Source organism: Thunnus albacares, chromosome 16, assembly GCF_914725855.1.
Source record: "Thunnus albacares chromosome 16, fThuAlb1.1, whole genome shotgun sequence".
Taxonomy (NCBI): domain Eukaryota; kingdom Metazoa; phylum Chordata; class Actinopteri; order Scombriformes; family Scombridae; genus Thunnus; species Thunnus albacares.
The window spans coordinates 24275573-24297500 of NC_058121.1; the positions used below are offsets into that span (position 1 = coordinate 24275573).

The 21928-nt window shown below is 39.1% G+C and overlaps 2 protein-coding genes and 2 long non-coding RNA genes across 8 annotated transcripts in view; 1 reads left to right on the forward strand and 3 right to left on the reverse strand.

The window, feature by feature from the left end:
* The window catches only part of LOC122999636 (rho guanine nucleotide exchange factor TIAM2), a 69410-nt gene extending 64240 nt beyond the window's left edge, over positions 1 to 5170 (forward strand). For both annotated transcript variants that reach the window (XM_044376710.1, XM_044376712.1), the window contains 11 exons: positions 448 to 636; positions 818 to 886; positions 978 to 1103; positions 1211 to 1319; positions 1449 to 1628; positions 2153 to 2271; positions 2534 to 2642; positions 2751 to 2809; positions 3178 to 3268; positions 3361 to 3448; positions 4591 to 5170. In XM_044376710.1, coding sequence (XP_044232645.1) covers positions 448 to 636; positions 818 to 886; positions 978 to 1103; positions 1211 to 1319; positions 1449 to 1628; positions 2153 to 2271; positions 2534 to 2642; positions 2751 to 2809; positions 3178 to 3268; positions 3361 to 3448; positions 4591 to 5095 — 1644 coding nt within the window. In that variant the 3' untranslated portion in view covers positions 5096 to 5170. The remainder of the gene's footprint in view (positions 1 to 447; positions 637 to 817; positions 887 to 977; positions 1104 to 1210; positions 1320 to 1448; positions 1629 to 2152; positions 2272 to 2533; positions 2643 to 2750; positions 2810 to 3177; positions 3269 to 3360; positions 3449 to 4590) is intronic.
* A 1062-nt stretch (positions 5171 to 6232) lies between these two features.
* Positions 6233 to 10250, reverse strand: LOC122999637. Its single transcript, XR_006407792.1, has 2 exons — positions 7897 to 10250; positions 6233 to 7224 (listed from the first exon to the last, which is right to left on the reverse strand). It is a non-coding gene; the product is annotated as an uncharacterized LOC122999637 (long non-coding RNA).
* A 990-nt stretch (positions 10251 to 11240) lies between these two features.
* LOC122999574 overlaps positions 11241 to 21928 on the reverse strand; it is a 30571-nt gene continuing 19883 nt past the window's right edge. Inside the window, exon 2 of the long non-coding RNA XR_006407778.1 lies at positions 11241 to 14761. This is a non-coding gene — a long non-coding RNA (uncharacterized LOC122999574). The remainder of the gene's footprint in view (positions 14762 to 21928) is intronic.
* Positions 14998 to 18324, reverse strand: LOC122999569. Of its 4 annotated transcripts, none has more exons than XR_006407776.1 (4): positions 16168 to 18324; positions 15627 to 15994; positions 15412 to 15540; positions 14998 to 15301 (listed from the first exon to the last, which is right to left on the reverse strand). XR_006407776.1 is itself a non-coding variant. In XM_044376583.1 (4 exons), exons 2-4 carry the CDS (start codon positions 16546 to 16548, stop codon positions 15525 to 15527), a joined length of 765 nt encoding a protein of 254 aa, XP_044232518.1. In that variant the 5' UTR covers positions 16549 to 16978; positions 17230 to 18324; the 3' UTR covers positions 14998 to 15524. The 4 variants fall into 4 exon arrangements, 3 of the variants coding, with proteins under 3 accessions (XP_044232518.1, XP_044232519.1, XP_044232517.1); XM_044376583.1 differs by having other exon boundaries at positions 14998 to 15540; positions 16168 to 16978; positions 17230 to 18324; XM_044376584.1 differs by having other exon boundaries at positions 14998 to 15540; positions 16168 to 16804; positions 16878 to 18324.

Consider the following 21928-nt stretch of genomic DNA (forward strand, 5'->3'; position numbering starts at 1 on the left):
TTTCTCCTTCACGCTGCTGCCGCTGAGGTCTGACTGTGAGACGGAGGCTCTGTGTTTTCTCAGCGGTGTTAAACCTCTCGCTACCAGTTAATCTCTCTCTGATCCCTCTGATCACACAGCAGCTGTCGGCCAACTTTCACCTCCCCAAAATCAATCCAACGCAGGTTTAAGGCCTGACTCAGCAGCCCGACGGCTGGTTAATGCTTGTCTGGAAAGAGAAACGATACTACAGGTCGTAACGTCAGTCGCCCGAAAACGTTACAGATGTGACAGATGCCATCTAGCAGCTTGTTCAGATGACGTATATGACGTAATTATTGTAGCCATGACGACAAAGGTGGCTTAACTATAAGGAAGTATGAACTTTAACCCAACACATGTTTCTCTAATCTTGTCAAAGTGAATCTAACCAAGTGGTTTTTGTGCCTAAACCTGTGTCCCCCTCAGAACATGGAGCGGGTGTACTCGCTGTACCAAACCTTCCCAGAAGGCCGAGTGGCGGAGGCCGACGTACCCAGGAACCCGTACGTCAGAGAGGGGGGGCTGCAGCCCACAAGCCCCGCCCACCTGAGTGTGTGTCAGCGTCTGCGTAAAGTCATCGAGGAGCTGGTGGACACGGAGAAGTCCTACGTCAAGGTCAGTGATACCGCAGTAATATTTTAATTTACATTTATTTTACCCACTTTATTGAATTAATTTTAATTCAGGAGGAATAAAGTTTTAACATTTAATTTAAATGTGTTGTATTTTCCTTTTTATTGTGTTTGTAAGTGTTTTAATGCAGTTCAACTCATGTTCCTCTGTGTCTCTCTGTCAGGATCTGGTCTGTCTGTTTGACATCTACCTGACGCCGCTGCAGACGGAGACCTTCCTCAGTAAAGACGAGGTACGTAAAGACGAGAAAAACCTTTAACCTCGTGTAACAGATGAGACGTCAGAGCGGATCCATGTGTCTGACAGCATCGTCTCTCCTTCAGATGGAGGCGTTGTTCGGCAGTCTGCCGGAGATGTTGGACTTCCAGAGAGTTTTCCTCCAAACGTTGGAGGAGAGAATCGCTTCCTGTCCGAACTTCAGCAGCCTGGAGACGCCCGAACAGTTCAAGGTGACTCATCAGCGCTCCACGTTCGGCCTCATATTAATGTGTTTCTGTGGGTTTAAGTTGTGTCCAGTTGTGTTGATGTCCGTCACACTTCCTGTTTTTGCTCTCAGAAACTGCTCTTCTCGTTGGGAGGATCTTTTCTCTACTACGCCGACCACTTCAAGCTCTACAGCGGCTTCTGTGCCAACCACATCAAAGTGCAGAAAGTTCTGGAGAGAGGTGAGATTTTACAGCAGCAAAACGTCAATTTAAACTAGTCACTCATTGATTTATTCAGATTCAGATTAGATGGATCGTGTTGCTCCTTTGTGACTTTTTAACCTTTAAATCTTCACGTCGTTCTTGCAGCGAAGACGGACGGAGCCTTCAAACAGTTCCTGGAGGCCAGAAATCCGACCAATCAGCACTCGTCTACGCTGGAGTCGTACCTGATCAAACCTGTCCAGAGAGTCCTGAAGTACCCGCTGCTGCTCAGAGAGCTGGTGTCCCTGACTGACCCCGAGAGCCCCGAACACACACACCTGACAGGTAACACACACACACACCTGACAGGTAACACACACACACACCTGACAGGTACAACACAATACACACCTGACAGGTAACACACACACACCTGACAGCTAATAAAACCACACCTGACACGTAACACGCACACCTGACTGATGACACAGACCTGACAGCTAACACACACACCTGACAGCTAACACACACACCCAACCGATAACATACACACCTGACAGCTAACACACACACCTGACTGATAACACACACCTGACAGCTAACACACACACCTGACCGATAACACACACCTGACTGATGACACACACCTGACTGATGACACACACCTGACCGATAACACACACCTGACAGCTAACACACACACCTGACAGGTAAACCTCCCCCTGAATCAGTTCATACAGTGTCTGTAAGGAACCTTTCAGCCTCCAGGTGACACCAGCAGCCCTTCAGACTGTTAACCTGTTGTTTGTTTGTTTGTTTGTTTATTTGTAGTTATTTATTTGTACGTTTCTCTCCTCGTGTCCACACAGAGGCTCTGAGAGCGATGGAGAAGGTGGCGAGTCACATCAACGAGATGCAGAAAATCTACGAGGATTACGGCTCCGTGTTCGACCAGCTGGCTGCAGAGCAGAGCGGACCTGACAAACAGGTGACATCATCACACCTGGACAGATGAAATATTACCTGCACGTCCAATGTCTCACTACCAACTCCCCTTTTTTTAAGACTTATTTTATTATAATCAGACTGGTCTGATTCTGGGCAGCTCTGACCACGTACTGTATCTGCAAACAGTTCATGAACGCCTCATTATCACATAGTTTATTTGATTCTCTGTGGTTTGGATTAACTGACCAGATGTTTCAGCACTAAGTCTCAGTAATAATGATTATTTATTTATATGCCTTCAGGTGACAGAGCTCTCGATGGGGGAGTTCCTGGTCCATTCGTCGGTGGTCTGGTTGAACCCGCTGCCGTGTCTGGGCCGTCTGAGGAAAGAACCGGAGCTCACGCTGTTCGGTAGGAAGACACAGAAACACTCAGAATCACTATCAGAGTCAAATAAAACTTAACTCACATTTGTTTGTGAAGGTTAACGGAGTAACATGACTGTTTCTGTGTCCTCAGTGTTTAAGCGAGCCGTCATCCTGGTTTATCGAGAGAACAGCAAACTGAAGAAGAGGATGGTGAGTCTCAGGTTTTAAAGGACAGGTTGACATTTTTTCATTTTGTCTGAGTTGTCTTATAAAATTCATGAGGCATTTTCCTTCAATTTTACACATTTTTTTCATAAAAAACACAGAATAACAGCTCATTAAACCACAAAGATAAAGATTCCTGTCTTTCCAAAACAGTATAAAACATTAATTAGCTTCTGTTTTATCTATTCTTATACTTCAAAACATAGTTAATAAAAGTTCCTGCTTCTAATTTATATGTGGTGTCAATTAAACTCTATAAAATTGTAATTATCTTCATGTTACATTGATCAGAAACAACAAACACTTTAAATTCTGCAATAAAGCTGCTATAATTATCTGTTTTCTGTCGACAGACCGGCTCCCGCTCAGCTGATCTGGACCCCTTCAGGTTCCGCTGGTTAATCCCAGTGTCAGCAGTGCAGGTCAGACCGGCCAACATCACAGGTCAGTGACCAATCACACGCTCTGTAAGCCCGCTGTGTTCAGCAGGTGAGCGTCGCTCTGACAGCTGCAGTGTGTCGTGTGTGTGTTTTCAGGCTCGGAGCAGCCGTGTGTGTGGGAGCTGGTTCACTGCCGGTCAGAGGTGGAGGGACGGCCGGAGACGGTGTTCCAGCTGTGCAGCAGGTAAAAACATCACAGCATAAATAATGACTGTCAGTGTAGCTGCGTTAATCTGCGGAAATGTGACTAATTATCTGTCTCCTAGAAGTTAGGTTCATATAATCACAACAGCAAATATGTTTTCTTAATGCTGCTGAATCTTGTTTTGTTACAACATAATGAGAAAATGTTGTTGATTAATGTATTTGGCATGTTGCAAACTGAACATATGAGTGAAATGTTCACAGACGACATGCCTGGTTGTTTATTTTCCACCAGAATATCTGATCTTGTTGAACGATATCTACTAGAAGAAACTTTTTATGGTTGTGTTTAGACTCCAAACACAACAGCAGGCAGCAGGTTAAGTTTAGAGAAAGATCACAGTCTCTGTTTAATACAGAAAAAAACATTACCTGTCAACATAATCCAGGGATAGAGGGAGAGATTACACAGAGATTACAGTTGCCAACACAATGTAATTTGGAAAACAATTTAGTTGTATATGAATGTAATTCCTAGGAGACATTTACAGATTTATAAAGTTTATAAAAATGAAAAAAAGACTCACTGTTCACCAAATCTTCCTTCTTTGTCTATTTGTGGTTACACAGAAACATAATTCCTCATGACATTAATTATTATTTACAGATGATGAAAAAATATACACACGTTCACACGTGTTCAAGTGGCATCGATTGATTAACTGTTTCAATCAAAAAATGCCAGAAAATAGTGAAAAATTACAGAGTTGACAAATTCAAACTGTTTGTTTTGTCCAACAAACCATCAAACATATTCAGTTTATTATCATAGAAGATGAAGAAAAACAATATTTGAAAAGCTGGAACCAGTGATTTTTTTAAATGACTTTAATGATGAATCAATTATCAACTATTATTGATTAATTGAACTTCATTTTAAACTGTATAACAGTGCTTTTACTGTAGAACATATTTTACAAATTTTATATTGTAGATTTCTGTTTTATATGATTACTTTTAATAATAACAATTAACCTGTTTCTGATTCTAAAAAAAGAAGGTAAAACAATAAACTATTTTAAAAACAATGAAAGTTACTGAAGTAAAACTAATCAGATAACAGATATAATAATTGTCAGGTCTGCCTCTCTGTGACCTGAGCTGTGTGTCGTTGTGTTTCAGTGGTTTGGAGACGAAGGCCGGCGTGCTGCGAGTCCTGCGCTCCCTCCTCAGAGACCGAGCGCCCGCCGGCTCCCTGAGGAGGACCAAGCTGTCCACAGCTGAGCGAGGCGGCTCCTGGAGGAGGAGGCAGCAGCGCAGTCGCTCCGATACCCAGAGGACTCCTCATCGTCAGCCGGACGAGAGCTGCAGGTTGATCCTGGGAGACACCTGCTCGGAGCCGCTGTTGCCCAGCCACGCCGCCTCCTCCGCGGGGAAGAGGAGCCGGCTCTGCTCCCTGACCAGCGACCTGGAGGCTCAGCTGCAGCGGCTGAACTTCAGCGAGGAGGACGCGGAGCACAGAGACGACGAGAAGAGACGGAGCTCCGGAAGAGAGCAGCTGGACCTCAGCAGCCTGCTGGAAAGAGACTTCAGCGTCCAGAGCATGACGTCGATCATCAACGAGGACTGTTTCTACGACGCCATGCTGGGAATCCAGAAGACTGCTGTTCCTACGCTACAGGGCTAAAGCTAACATGCTAACATGGAGAAGATTCTCTGCAGGCTTTAAAGGACCAGTGTGTAAGATTTAGAGGGATTTATTGGTAGAAATGGAATATAATATTCATAAGTATGTTTTAATTGGTGTATAATCACCTGAAAATAAAAATAGTTGTGTTTTTGTTACCTTAGAATTATACATATCTACAGAGGGAGAAGGTCCTCTTCCACCATGTTGCACCGCCATGTTTCTACAGTAGCCCAGAACAGACAAACCAAACACTCTAGAGAGTTTAGCGGCCACCGTAGGTTCTCCTACACGCTTGAAAGTGAGGGGAGGGGTTATCAGTCACCGCTGGATGCCACTAAATCCTGCACACTGGTCCTTTAAGTGTGTCAAGACCTTCACACTGAAGGATTCCTACTGAGGAAAAATTATCTCTGGTAGACAAACTTCTGTCTTTATGGAAGAAAATCTCAGCACAATAATTTGGGACAACAAGACGTTTGGAAATCCTGAAAACATCTGCTTCTGAAAAACACCTCCAGCTGCTTCACAGTCGTTTTATTTTAATTCCCACTCGTTCTCCAGTGATTTAGTATCTCACATTCATAAAGTTATGGGACTCACAAGAATGGTCAAATGATGTGCTACCTTTTAGTTTCTAGTATGAGTCAAACTCCAAAAAACACTGGATCCTACATTTCCCACAATGCAACTTGCTGGTAAACAGCCACATCTCTCACACCTCCAGTTTGTAACGTAAAGTAAAACCAGTTTTAAAAGATCCTGGAGTCAAGACTCAGTCACAGATTGTTACCTGTAGAGTTGGGTATAAAAAGTTGTAGAAGAAAAGAAAAAAAAAGGTTTAATATTTTGAGAAAAAGTTGTGTTGTTATGAGAAAGAAATTATAATTTTATAAGGAAAAAGATGGTGTTATTTTAAGGCAAGGCAACTTTATTTGTACAGTATATTTCATATCCAGAGCAATTCAAAGTGCTTTCCAGAAAAGAAAAAGAAAAATAATATTTTGGCAGGAACAATTAAAGGTTCATAAGCCCTTTCTTCTTGAAATATTGCAATTTTTTGTCTAATATTAAATCCTAATTTACTAAAATTGGAACTTTTTTGTCCTAAAAGTACAATCCTTTTTTCTAATAACGTCACAACTTTTTTCTCAGAATATATTTCAACTTTATACTTGAAATCTCAGATATTTTTCTTTTCCTCACAGTTGCATCAATAACTTGATTTTTATTCCCTAAAATTTTTACACTTTTCCACCATTTTTTTCCAGGGAGTGTCACTGTTGAAGCTACAGGATCAAACAGAAACAAATAAATATTATTTTGTGTTTGAGACAAACCACAAACGTGCAAAACACTTTCAGGAAAGATGTATCTTCATTTTTTATTTTAATTTTTATCATTTGTTCCAGGGAACTTTTTTCAAGAAGAAAACATCAGAGGATTTAATGAGGTTTAAAGAAGAAGAACGACGGAGGAATCCTTTCATTCCTGTCAGAAAACCACAGTTTGTCGTTTTGTAGTTTTTCTAAAAAATCACACAGTGGATTTAACCGTTTCAACAGGAACCAAAGACAGTGGAACTAAACAAACTTTATGTCTATTGTTTTATATTTTACTTCATTTCTACTGGAAGATCTCAGATGAATGTTGTTTTTATTATTTTTTTGCACTCAGCTGCCTGAACTCTTCGTTGTTTTTTTTATCTCCAGCTGTGATCACGCTGTAAATATTTTTCTCTGTATAGTATTTTTGATTCTGTGTAACAGATATTTTCCTGACAAAAGCAGTTTTTAGTGAATCTCTGGAGCTGCTGGATTGGACTGAAGCCTTTTGTATTATCTGTATTTATATATTTTCTCATGTGTGTTTTATGTATTTCCGTGTTGTGTCTGAGGCAGTAGGAAGAAAACAGTGTTTCATTTTAAATGAAAAACTCCTAGAGTTATTTTTATTAACTGTTAAAATATTTTGCGTTTGGTAATTTATTTTCTTAAATATTTGTGTACGTCTTTTTAATAACTTGATGATGTTAAAATCCAATAAATGACGAAATATTTAATTAAATTTGATTTATTTTACAACACTTTTCTTCTTTAAACGCTGCATTCAGTCTCTTGTGTCCAGCTCTGAAAAACCAGGATGAAAACATGAACATGCAGTTTAATATTTGCATTTAACGTCCTGTTAAACTCTTAAAGTTCAGAAAAGTAAAAAGTAAGTAAAAAGTAAGACAAGGTTCCTTTCTCCTATCTCCAATATTTTCTGGAAAAACCCCAACAATGGCTCTCTATGGGAGATGGAGACACTTTATTTAGAAACATTTGTGAATATCATCTACTGTATATCGTCCATTTCTGCAACATTTTGCTGTATTGAGATGAAAAGGAGCGTTGATGTCTTTGATACGTTTCATGTTTTATTAAAAGGACATACAGCCTCCTCCTTCACAGCAGATATTCTATTACTGATGATCCACTAGAGCAGAGGTTCCTTAAATGGCGCCTATTTTACCATTGAGTAAACCGAAAAACTGATATATTTTATGGATATTTCATATTATATTCAATGCATAACAATAACATAACAGAACAACTACAGTAACAACTGTCAAAGCCGAATAGAGAAGTTTAAAGTCAATCACAGAATCACAGATTCATGAGGAAATTTGTCTATTTACTGTAGAGGGAAAACTATTGAGCTACTCATGTATGTGTTTAGATAAACTTATTATTTTATAAGTTCAGTAAAGCATTTTTCATATTCAAGAGTCACCAAGTCAAGCCTCCTCAGCGTTTTACCTTCTAGTCTCAAATCAAGTCTCAGGTTTCCAGCTGAAGATCGGCTTTCTGTTGTGATCCAGAAGAAAGACGTGAGTGAAAAAATGACCTACAGTCAGTAATAAGTAATCAGATCCACATTTATTGTATTTTCAAAATGGACTTTAGTTACTCATTTGATTTGACTCATTCGACTTTTTTGATCCATTTGAGCGAAGGAAGGCTGAAATAAAACACTTCTGGAGAAATAAGAAAAGATCCTGTCAGATCCACTGTGTCCACAAGATAAATTACATTTGTATAAACATGTAGATATTTTTACTTTGCATGTTCTCTCATTCAAACTACAAAACACACACCAGCACGGTCCAGATAAACCAGTCAGAGCCAAACAATAAACAGTAAACTGAGTGCAGAAAATGTTGCTTTCTTCTAATGAGGCAGCACATGGACACAGGCTGAGAGTTTGATGATGAGCACCATGGTTATTAGACCAATAACGTCACCTCTCTCTCTCTCTCTCTCTCTCTCTCCCCCCCGCGCACTGTGATTGGCTTTGCCACGTGAAAGAAGATGTCTGCACTCGCAATGCACCCCTCCGGATCCCAGAACACTTTTGTTGTCACATCAGAGGCTCTTCGACCAGATCTCTCCAGCAGAGTGGATCATGTTGGCTGATGGTATTAAGCACCCGGCCACAGAAGCATCACTGGTCAACATGTTTGTTGACATTGTTCAAGCACTGTCTGCTACGGTCCTTAGAATCGTGATGCCCATTTTTTAGGAGCGCCTTTCCAAGAGTACGTCTCCTGATGAGTTGAATGAGAGACATACAACACGTGACTGGGAGACTCCCTCTCTGAGAGTTTCGCTGCTGCTCTTGACGTCCCAAAGGAGAAAAATGAGAGCGCACAGGAGCTGATGACTCTGATCAAAAATGAAGTGTCAGAGAGGATCAGAGGGGATGTTTTATCCGTTGCCACCAACAGCACCTTCTGGCTATCAGAGCCCTTACATCCCCCCGCCCCCACCATGTCAAAGCACTTTTACTTAAGATGAAATCCCAGTGTTTTTGACTGTGTTTGTGGCCAAAATACGCAGAGGTCACACCACAAAGAAGCTCTGGATCGATACAGCGGATGCTGTAACCTGAGGAGCCACAGAGACGTGAATCCTCACAGAGCATCAAATCTGAAATCAACATGGACGACACAGACTTAGTTGTAAGTCTCAAACAGGACTCAAAGTCGTCTAAACTGAGAATTGTGGAGGAAACTGAGGAAGTAATCCTGCCAGGTGCTATACCAGAGTCTCCCAGTCCTGAACCTAACACTGCCTGCAGGACCACAAAGGCTGGTCAGAGGTATGGACGCCATGGGGGATGGCTTGAATTTCCAGCTGCATGTTGATGGCCTAACCTTGGCCTCACAGAAAGTCCCTAAACCCGAAGTGGTCTGGGAGCAAACAGAGGGCTTCTACCCAGGCAGTGCAACACCTTCCTCCCGTCAGGCGCCACTTTCTGAAAAGTCCCAGTGAGGGTTCCAGGAAGTCCAGTAAGGCTCTCTCATCATCTTCAAGAAGGACGCACACCAACAACCTCGTTGATGCTCTGATCACAAATCTGATTGTAAGAAAGCAAGGAAGGCCTTGCAGATCGAAGACGTCAACGCTCTGATCAAGCGTGTATCAGACAAAGCACAGGAAGAGATCAGCATCCCGGTCTCAGGTGTCACAAAAGTCAAGGACGACATCAAGATGGTCAACAAGGCTGTCATGAAAGATCTTCTCACGGACCTTTTCACGGTGTGTGACTCTCCGTAACAATTGGTGGAATCAGTGAAGGAGTCAGATCCTTTATTCAACAGTGGTGTAGTGATTCATTTGAAAATCCATCTGAACACACTCATAGACCCTCCCCCAAAGAAGTCCAAGTTCAAGGTGACCAGGTTCTTCTCAGCTGTGGGCAAAGCATTATCCAAGCCTTTTAGGATGTGCATCAGGGCACCAGTGAGCTTCAACAAGCAGCAGCAAAGTCTGGAAGCCCTCAATTTTTTACTAAATTTTACTTTATTTTTGTTGTATTTTAATTATTTTTTGTCAATTGCTGATGGATATTTCCATCATCCATCAGGTGGAGGACACCACCCTATTATAGCTGAGATAAAGAGGTGTTTTCGTGGTTGCAGACACCCTCTCCACAGCCTCCTGGAGTGACAGAGAAGTAACCGCAACAGTCGGCTCCTCTTATTGAGCCCCACCCCCCCAATTCTCCGGTTTCCTCCCAAATTACAAACCTAATCCCAACTAGAAAAAAAACACCTAACCATCCTAATCCCAACTAAAAACCCCCAAAACAAAAATAACAAATCAAAGCAAATGTTTATTTATGTTGTTTATTGCTGTCAACAAAGTTATAAAAACTGAACTGAAAGGTAGATTCTGTAAAAAATAAATAAAAAAATACTACATTTGCAGTGTGTGTGTGTGTGTGTGTGTGTGTGTGTGAACAAATTTCATGTTATTCTATCATCAAAAAAAACATCTAACTAAGCATTTATTAATTTCTGTAAAGAAAAAAACTTAATGTAATTTTTTTTTTTTTAAGTTTATATCATTATTTAAGTTATAAAACTTCACAGGATGAGGGCTCAGTGTGGACGTGTTCACAGAGACTCTGCTACACTAAAAACTCTCTAAACTGAGTTACAAGCGATTGTTTTGACCCAGTTTTAGTGTTATCTTTTATTTTACTTTTGGGTTAGTTTACCAACCAAGACTACATAACGGACGGCCATTTATTAGGCATGTGTGCACAATCTGACGTCATCAAAAGGAGAAAGTAGAACTAACTGCAAATGAAGCATTCAGAGCAGGTTAAAGCCCAACGTGAACTTACGTTAGCTTAAACACGTAGCTTTTATCCTTTAGCCGTTACAAACGTCCTATGTAAACGAATTAGCCCTGACTTTTGACTTGCAGGGAGCATTTTTATGTACTGTACATTCATCTCAAGTTATGGAAATTTGACCATGTTTAACATCCAGAACAGTATAAAATAAATCAATACATCACAAATAGCATATGTCCCTTTTAACCTCAAAACAAATGTCCTTACAAACATGGCACATAAACTATGTGACATACACATGGTCAGTGTTTGAATAGCAGGGATGCGCTGAACTGCATTTCATCTGCACTAACAAACACCTGACACACATTTGTTTGTTTTTAACTGTGCCTTAATATACTCAAATCAATAAATCAAAATGTATTTGTGCAGGACCTTCGTGCAGGTGACAGTTCAAAGTGCTTTATACAGAACATAAAGTAAATGACTAAATATATTAAATAAAGGCAGTAAGACATTAAACTACAAGCTGTCTCTTTATTTATGTACTAATGTGTCTTGATGTACATGTAAAGAGTTGTTGGTGTGTGTAATCATTCCTCCTGTCTGTCCGTACTGGACAATATGGAGACCTAAAGTGTTCAAAATTATATAAATAGGCAAAATATTCTGTGTAATATTACCATAAAACTGTGAAATAATCCTAATCCCAGTTATGTTACTGACAGCTGTTGCTTTGTAAAATAAAATCAAACTAAAAACTGCTGAGTGAAATAAAAAATTATGTTGACTTATATATTACTTATATATAGTATACTGTTATAGCATACTATATAGTATACTTATAATTTAGTAGTCGATACCAATACCAGTGAAATTACACGATTCTCAATACCAAATTCAATACCACAGTACTGCTCCTGCCTCTCCTGGTTGACATCCTCCTCTCTGTGAAAGGAAAATCATGAGATTTCCGTTATCAGGTATAGTTATCAATGACTAAGAAAACAGTAGAAGCGACACACAAAATTTACTAACACACACACACACACACCTCTATATACTCAAGAGTACAAGCAGTAGTTTAAATTTACTGACATGATGACGGACAATTAGTCCAGATGTATTTATTTTAAATGCCAATGTATTACGATGACAGACAACACAGACTAAATGGTGAGGACAACAGCATACTACTACATGCTATGGTTACATTACGTTAGCTTAAACACGTAGCTTTTAGCCTTTAGCCATTGCAAACATCTTATGTAAATGTAGTAGGCTTCACAGCAGTGCCAGCTGTCTCAAACAAGGATAACACTTTGGATATGTTGTTAATGTAACACTAACATGAACTTAAACTCACTCGCCTTGAATTCTTTGATTAAAAATGGATGTCTGTCTTTGAGGTGCTTCGCTAAGTTGGAAGTGTTTCCTCCTTTAAAGCACATTCTGCTTTAAATTTTCTCTTTAAGAACATGTGCCAGAAAATTAAACACATTTAGATGAAGTAACAATACTTTGTGCAAATATATACATACAGATAAATCAATGACTTAAAAAGAAAAAAAAAAAGCAACTTAAAGAGCAATTCCCCTCCATATCTCTCAGGAAAGGGTATTTCATGATTAGTGTCTTGGCAGCTTGAATATAGTCTGTATTGGTTTGATAATTAGCTCAAAAGCAGCAACAAACTGTCAGTCAACCTTGTGATTTTGTCTAAAGATTATTTCACAATCTATGAAAGCCACAAGTACTAAAGTTGTAGTAGCAGAGGTGGTAATAACAGGGTGTATTCTGCTATAATTTCGCACAGCACTCTAATTATTGTCTTGTGTAGTTTTGGCACTTTGTGACATGGTTTTTTGGCATCAAGCCTCATCTGGACATCTTTAGGAAAGGTTGGAATCACAACAGGTAGTCTCTTGGAGCTGGTTCACCACTGCAATGCAACATGATTATATCAGCTTTTCCCAACTATGGGTTATTGAACAGTGAACAGCCATAATATATGCCAGTCTGTATGCAAGAAAACACCCTGTAGTAGAAATTCTTCAGCAAGATAGCTCTTGCTCAGGCCTGATCTCCCTGCTCGCATGGAAAATTAGAGCTTGGCAATATCAACAAAATCAAATCTGTTTCTCTCTTTTTAAATACCAAAAACTTCTAGCACTCACAAGGCTCATCAAGCTTACTTTCCTGTTCACATTAGTATAGACAACTCCAGAGACCAATTAAACTATGACAGGTGGTTCTTATTAGTTTCCATTATTTCTCCACAATAGTCAGGGGCCTTCTTCCAGCTTCTTCGGGTTAAGATTACTCCACTGTTCATCGTTCAGGATGTTTTTACCAGGAGATGAATTATCCACAGAGGTCTCCTTCTCTCCAAAACAAACTGACCCGGTGATAAAAACAGGAAAAAACACTGAATTAAGCAGTTTCACATAAAAAAAAACTGTGTTTCTCTAGTATTTCACTTTGCTACACCAGTGCTTCCTCGCCATAATTGTCAGTTAATAAATGCTGCAGCTTATCAGGACCAAGGAAAATCTCGTCTGTTGTTTCCCCAACTGCTGGAAAAGTGAAGGTTAAGTTAGAAACAACGGGTTAGTCGAACCTGAAGACGCTAAACGGAAACAGAGAACGGAGAAATGTGTGGCTGCTGAGTCTCCCAACTTTCTGACTGAGACTGAGTCTGCCCACACACGCACACACTGAGCAGTCAACCTGGGGGAAACACTGCACACTGACAGTTATTTGATTAAATGAACAAAAACACTCTGAAATAAAAAAGTATCCTGTCTTAAAGTTTAAGAGTTACTTGATTAAAAGACCCAAATCAGTCTGAAATAGCTAATAAGCGAGTAGCCTATCAAGCAACAAGCCTATACTGTGCTCGATGTAGCTAACGTTAGCTAAAGTAGCCTGAGTCAGGCTTGTTAAAGTTAGCGAGTTAGCTAACGGTAGCATGAACAGAGACGTCAGGTCCGGTTGCTTACCCCTGAATTTCCTTTCCTCTTCTTTGTTAGCCTGTATTTCAGCTTAAATTATTTTTTTAATTAGTTTGTCCGTGGACAAGCTCGACAAAGCAGCAAAACTGACATTCTCTCAATTCAGTTCAATTCAATTCAATGAGGCTTTATTGGCATGACCATACTGAAGTACAATATTGCCAAAGCACATTGTAGAAAGTAGTAGAAACAGGGAGACGTACAGGTTTTAACATACAAACAGTAAAACATTACGTTAACCTTATAGTTTGAAAACAACAACCACTTTTTCACTGTCTCAGGTCTCAAGTGCCATTTCGTGCCCAGGAAACGTAATGGGGGATTAAACAAGAACACTGACCCCGTTATGCTTATGAAGTGATGACATGAGGATAGAACAACCATATTATGATCCTACAACATTATTTTTTTTTAATTATTCAATTATCATTCGCATAAAAACAATGCAATGTTAAGACTAAGTGAAATCACTAAAATGCACACCCAGCAGAGTTATTAATGAAGCTCATAAAATTATCCCCAAGTCACACAGACCAAGAATCGAATGGAAATTTACTAATAGCTTATTTTATTGCAATAAACTGGATAAGTGAAAGCTACAAAACATTCAAGAACCTCACTTCATCTGAGCCAACTAGCTGGTGAAGGATGGGCAGGAAAGATGAGAAAACGTGCTCAAAAAAATAGTAAGAAGAAGTAACTTAACAGTAATTAAAAAAAATCATAAAACAAAAGCAAATGTGAATAAATAACTAAATTGATCGATACATTTTCAGCAAACAAACTAAATTATAACTCCCTAATGGCATGTTGAATGTATGTGATTCTTTTCCTTTGAACTTTAATGTCCACCTTGATTTTTTTCTCTCTTTAAGTCACAGTCAAATGGCTGCCATGCCGCCTCATCAATTTCTAAGATTTCGCCACTTTCCAGGAGAACTTCAAGGATTCTGCTGCTGCTGCTGCTTCTGGCCATCTCCATCACCACCACCATGACTATGCTGCCACTTGTGTCTTTTGGCTTCTGTTGAGAGAACATAAACATACCTTACCTCACTTAATCAGTGATGGATGAAGTACTCAGATCCTTTACTTAAATAAAAGTACCAATACAACAATGTAAAAAATACTCAATACAAGTAAAACCAAGTTTTGTTCTTAGACTGCGAGCCATCGCCAACACAACTCAGAATTCATAATGAAGCCAATACTTCTCCTTCCTGGGAGCTGCCATCTTGCTTGAGTCGGGCCTGCGGAACACAGCTGCTCAGCCGTCCCGCCACCTGATGGAGGTTTGAGAGCAGCTGTCACAGCTGTCAATCATAACGCCCTTTTTATATATCGTATATAAGTTATCAGAAAAAATAGTACTTGGACAAACATCAGCATGATAAGAACTACCTAAAATGACAGAAACCATATTTGGGAAAAATTTATTTGACTTGTACTTTGATTTTTTAGTTTGGCTCATGTCCCATCCGCTAACATGGAGGGGGCAGGACTTATAGTCTGGTTCACGTTTCTTCTTACTCAATGATTCAGTCCTGTTTAGAGGACTTTAAATCTGAAACAACAGGACAGGAAGTAGGGAAAAAAGGAGGTAAGTTAGGGATTGACATTAAAGACACATGATATTAAAAACTTAAATAGAAACCACTAATATAGGCTGCTTACCAGGAGTGAAGACTGGACAGGTGTAATGTAAACAGACTTAAGAAGAATGAGCAGGGAGATGTAAACACAACTGACCAGTTCAGGTTTCTTCATACTCAATGATTCAGTCCTGTTTAGCGGACTGTAAATCTAAAACAAAAAGTAGATAAGTGATGTATTAACATTAAACAGGATATTAAAAGGTTAGATAGAAACCACTGACATAAAGTCCTTACAAAAACTGAAGACTTGACAGCTGTAATGTAAATATACTCGACGAGGGTAAGGCTAGTCCAGGTTGGACTGGACTTCGGTGTGTGTCGTCATCCCAGCGACCCAGAAACATGCAGCAGATTCTAAAATCCTGCTCGTCTGCCATCCGTCTGGAAGAGGTCCATATCCTTATAGTAATCGAAAACAAACAGCAGGAGATCCTTTGTTGTGATGTCATGTCACTATCATTGGAAAATACGGTCCTTTCCAGGACCTCCTGCTGTTCCATTTTCTGATTTGATAGCATACTCGGCTCAGCCACCTTCCCCCTGAGCAACCCTGCATTGATATGTAGCCAGGTAACTGCAGCCATCATGTCGTCTAGTGGCCCCTGTTTAATGGAAAATGAAATATCAACAAGTTGGAATCATTCTATATTCATTCATATTCTTTTTATAAACTTATACTAAAACTGAGATTAGTAACTGTAAGGGTTGAGGATGCGTGTAATAACTATGGTTATGTGGAATGATAAAGTAAAATTTAGTAAAAATTGAAAGCTACCAGACTTTGCTGCTGCTGTTGAAGCTCGCTGGTGTCCCCGATGCACATCCTAAAGGGTTTGGATAATGCTTTGCCCACAGCTGAGACGAACCTGGTCACCTTGGACTTGGGCTTCTTTGGGGGAGGGTCTATGAGTGTGTTCAGATGGATTTTCAAATGAATCACTACAACGCTATTGAATATAGGATCTGACTCCTTCACTGATTCCACCAACTGTTGCGGAGAGTCACACACTGTGAGAAGGTCCTTAATGACACCCTTGTTGACCACCTTGATGTCCTTGACTTTTGTGACACCTGGGACCAGGATGCTGATCTCTTCCTGTGCTTTGTCTGATACGCGCTTGATCAGGGCGTTGGCGTCTTCGATCTGCAAGGCCATCGTGGCTTTCTTACAATCAGATTTGTGATCAGAGCATCAACGAGGTTGGTCTGCGTCCTTCTTGAAGATGATGAGGTCGCTGCTGAGAGATCCTGACTGGACTTCCTGGAACCCTTACTGGGACTTTTCAGAAAGTGGTGCCTGACGGGAGGAAGGTGCCGCACTGCCTGGGTAAAAGCCTTCTGTTTGCTCCCAGACTACTTAAGGTTTAGGGATTTTGCTGTTGAAGTGCATTTCTGTCTAGGACGTACTTAAGCTAAAAAGAAAAAGCAGTTTTTGTGATGAAGTTATGCACAGAAGACATTTAATTTCAATCTTACAATGCTTACAAGCTCATCTTGAAGAAGGCCCAAGTTCTTCTCCCACTTTGGACCGGAAAGAGCACATGGATGCTCCCTCTGCTCACAACTGCTCCTCTCAGTTGGTGTATCTGAACACATAAATATGGACCATTACTAACATAATGAATCCTAAAAATACAGTTGTTGTTTTGGATTCTGCTATTCAATTGTGAAGTTATACAGGCACTAAGCACTGTGTATTTATAATCAATGTATTAATATTGTTGTCACACATAATAGGCATCTTATGTCAACACAATGGCTACACTAACAGTGTAGCAGCTATGCTGGAATAAACACTATTAACTAACCACTAATAAAATACTGAAGCAACACTTACGTTTCTGTCTGTAGTTTGGCTTCAGGCGACAATACTAACTTTCTGCAAGGTCCCACTGTCCTTCTGTATGGTGGCCACTCCTTCTCAGACATGTGTAGGACTTTGAGAGGACCTTGATGCATGGATTTCAGGCCATGTCCCAGCTTCTGCCTCTTCAGATTGGAGAACAGGAGAATATCATCTCCTGTGTTAATGTGTGCTGTTTTGCTGATTGAGTGCTGCCACTGGAGTACAGCATCCATAAGTCCATATCACTGCCAGATGGCAGCAGTCACCCAACCCGCCTTCGCCCTTTTCCCTGTTGGGGGATCCCTAAGTTCCTAAAAATAACATATTAATGAATGAACGAATGAATTTATAGTCCCAAAATGTTTCCACAGCTTGAATGGCCTCACAAATGTTGTTGAATATGTGTTTATTGCAATGCTATCCTGCCTAAATTCATTTCATGTCATGTTATTATACAACACTTATTTTAAAATGTCTTAAACTGAAATACTGATGCCAAAAATAATGTGTAATACCAATATTTGTTTCCAGCTTGACTTTTTTTGAGCTGATGAATTCCACACTTATGAAAAAACAAAAATGTAGTTTAGTTTACAATTTTAGTTAATAGTAAAAGTAATACAGTGCAGCTTCCAGGTTTTTCAGCAGTGCAGTGCAATGCATTTGAACTTTCAGCTTTTTTAAATAAAATTCATTTCAGATTTCTGCATTTTCAGCAACGCTTTACGATTCATCTCAGCTGTCAGCATTCACACGCATTTTACGCAGGAAATGCATTTTCTAGTTTGTGTTACAGCCCTAATTCGTAATTAGACTTCACAATAAAATGCTTAAGTGACTTTTTAAATGCAAAATGTAACTTTTTATCTGACCGATACAATAGCTGCTTTCTGGTGAGTCAGGTGATTTAGGTCTCTTCAGTCCTGGATGTGCACCAAACACATGAAGATGAACTTTTGATTAGTTTACAGCCAAGTAAAAATGTAATACAGACAGAGTTTGAAGTAGAACTACAATGTTTAGTTAATAAAGTTGATCGGAAGACAATTAATCAGCAATTGTATTTTAATTTTATATAGTTGTTTCACTATATTTTTTAAAGAAAAAATGCCAAGAATGTGTTGGAAAAATTAATTGAAGACTTGCAGGACAAAGGCACGCGTCCCGCTCAGTTATATAACTATTGAAGGAAATCTACTTGATCTGACTCATCTGGACACTGAAGCTCATATTAGCTTCAGATAAACTTTGAAATATATTTTTGCACAGAAGGAGGACTGTGGATTTTGTCCCCCATCACTTACATTGTAAGTTCATTATGAAGAGATCCTGTAATGGTCAGTATGAACAGGAGGAATGATTACAGCAAGAAAAATATGTTTAAGTGTTCAAACAGTCCTGTTGAAGTACGAGGACCAAAATGTTCTCACAAAGATAGCAATAAAAACACACACACACCTATGTGGTCGGTGTTTGAACAGCAGGAATGTGCTGAACTGCACTTCACCTGCAAACACACTAACACACACCTGACACGCTTTGTTTCCAAAAACATCCCAAACAGCTCTGAAACTCTGTGTGTGTGTGTGTGTGTGTGTGTGTGTGTGTGTGTGTGTGTGTGTGTCCTCAGTAAACAGTAAGAGGATGAACATGTCACATCGCTGTCAGCTGGTGAGTTTCTACAGTTTCTTCTTTTAATTGTGTATTGAAGGACCAGTCGTTTTATAAATATCTTAATTATATAAATAAGTAAAATATTCTGTATAATTAAGCCATAAAATTGTGAAATTTTCCCAAATCCAGTTATGTGTGGCTGCTGTTTCTTCTGAATGGTCACATAACTGTCTCTGCTCTGTTTGTCGTGATTGAAGGACAAAGATTTTGTGAGGCCAAGTGGCTCGGTGAAAACTTAAAGATAAACTATTGACTGAAATAAAAATTACTTTAAATAAACTCATTTTTTTTTTCTATGTATTTAATTTAGCCTTCATTTAATCAGAAAAACCTCACTTTTTTTTAAAGAGCGTCCTGGCCGAGAGAGGCAACAACAATAAGTACGGACAAACAACGGAAAATCCTAACATAAAATATATGTCTCATGATGTATCACCATTTATAATACAATCATATAAAATATTACATAGAGAAAACTTAACTGACTCCTTTAAACAAACCTAGGAGGAGACTGTCCTCCCAAGAAAAACGACACTACAGTTTGTAATGTCAGTTGTTCAAAAACAACATACAGTTTGAAGTTGCGTTCGAGTGACAGATGCCATCTAGTAATTATTATGACCCTGAGCAGTGATGCAGTTCAGATGACGTATATATACGTTCATTCAGAGGAGGAGGCTGGACGGAGGCATTAACCCAACAGCAGACTTTGTTACAGGAGACACTTTTTAAAAAGCGAAACTACGATCGTCTTCTAATCTTAATTATTGTTGCCATGATGACAAAGTTGGCCTAACTTTAAGGAAGTAGTAACTTTAACCCACACCACATGTTTCTCCAACCTTAACAAAGTGATCATTTTAACCCAAACCATGATCTTTACCTAAACCTAACCAGACCTCAACCACAGTGTTGTCACATCATAAAACATCATTATTGTTGAACAGTGATGTGTAACAGTTTCGGGAAGCACAGACAGATGATGTCGTCCTGACGATGCTGATAGAGGCGCCAGATTAGAAAACAACGCCATGTGTCGTTCTGAGGTCACATGGTCAAACCACGTAAGAATATTATCATATAATAATATTACATCTTAACCAAAACGACTCCTTGAAACATCCCATTATCTGAAATAACTTTTCAGAACAAGGAGCTTCATGTTTATATTTTTTTTTACCTTTTAACCTTAAACAAAATGTTAAAAATGTTTCACATTACAATCTGTGAATGTGTGTGAACAAATGATTAATTCAATCAAAATAAAAAAATGCAAATAAATACAAAATTAGACTAATTTATGAATTCAAGAGCACAAATTTAGATTTTATTTATCATTATTTATCTAAAGTATTATCTGTTTTCTCCCCCAGAGACGCACAGGTTCCATAATGTTGTGTTAGACTTTATTCATACTGCACACTCCTAATTTAAATATCAATGTGTGTGTGTGTGTGTGCGTGTGTGTGTGTGTGTGTGTGTGTGTGTGTTTGGCTGAGATAAAGCAGTTCATTTATATTCCCGTCTGCCTGCTGATTGATGGTTGATGGAGCCTCGGGGGGATTTTGTTTCTGCCAGATGGTTTGATTCAGCTCCAAACTATTATCACTGTGACTGTGAGGTCAAAGGTCAAACTGCCTGCTTTAATGTGAAGCTAATTTCAGCCAGATTGGATGAAAGGTTGGAGAGTCAAAGGCTCTTTATGGAGAAAGAGTGAATCCATGTAAAGGAATGAGTTCTTCTGATACAACGTCTGATCAAATGGGGCCAGAAATCGATTCAAATTAACACTTACGCGCTGTCGCCGCCTCCTTAATGTGTTGTTTTATATTAAATTAATAAGAATATGAAGAAACATCCACTCACATCAAGGCTGGGTTACATCATTTGGGTCTACATATTCTGATTAATTGAAAATTAGTCATAAATTAGCAGCAGTTGAGTCCAGTCTGAACACAAACAAGCAACAAAACTCTACAAATGTTAAAATCTTTCACTTAAAAAATGTTTGTTAAAAAACGAACATGTATTCATGCAGACAGTAATCTGCCGAATCACAACCACACTGAAATACATCAATATTCAACCAAAAAACCAGACATAAATATTCCTGCTGCAATTAACAATTAAAAAACAACATAAACACAATAAAAAAAGCTTTTGTTGTTTACTCTAAAAATATTTTCTCCTCAGACAAACAGGATTTTCCTCTTTTGTATAATAAAATTTAATTTTGATTTGAAAGGTACGGTGGCCCAGAGGTGCAAAACACAACAACACTGGATAAAATATAACAACAAATTAGAAGAAAACACAACAATTAAACATCAATGTTATCTTATGAAATGCTGTGACAACTGTGTTAGAAAATATTTGGTTCTCTGATAAAAACATAAAAACTTGGTGGCAGAAGTTTAACTACAACTCCCAAGGTGCATTTCAGCATGAAACAGCCAATCACAGAAATCAGACTCGCAGAAGCTAAAAATTACAATGTTGAGAAAAACAGTTTTACAATCTGCAGATTAAATCAGTTCACTTTTAATTTCTGGGTCACTTTTGAGTGAATTCAGTAACTATGGCGACACGTTTTGTTTACGTGTTCATTACATTCTGATTCATGCCCACGGCTTCTTCTCAATAGCAACGGCAGCAGAGGATCATGGGTGTTGTAGTATTTTCAGCCACCGAAATCAGGGACAAAATGTGATTTCTCAGAAACGACGTGTAAATAATGTGAACTGGTGGTCAGAATATAAACCTGTGGGATCGTTACATTAACAAGAGGAGTCAGTGACATTGAGGAGATAAACAAACATTTAAAATGGGAACACATAATGAGGAAAACTCTATAATGGGGCGAAAAGAACCAACTGTGTAAAAAGCAAAAAATAATACCAGTTTGAAAGAAAAACTAAACATCTCAAGGATCAGAGATTTCATAATTTATCTAATTTAATGTATTTTACTGTATTATTAATTTAATTTTAGTTGCCGTAGTTGTTTTAAAGCAGTT

Coding starts and splice junctions, on each gene's coding strand:
- LOC122999569 (XM_044376583.1), bottom strand. CDS start 16,548: ATGGCCTTGCAGATCGAAGACGCCAACGCCCTGATCAAGCGCGTATCA. Junction 15,995..16,167: donor AACAGCAGCAGCAAAGTCTG/GTAGCTTTCAAT, acceptor TCCATTAAACAG/GGGCCACTAGACGACATGAT.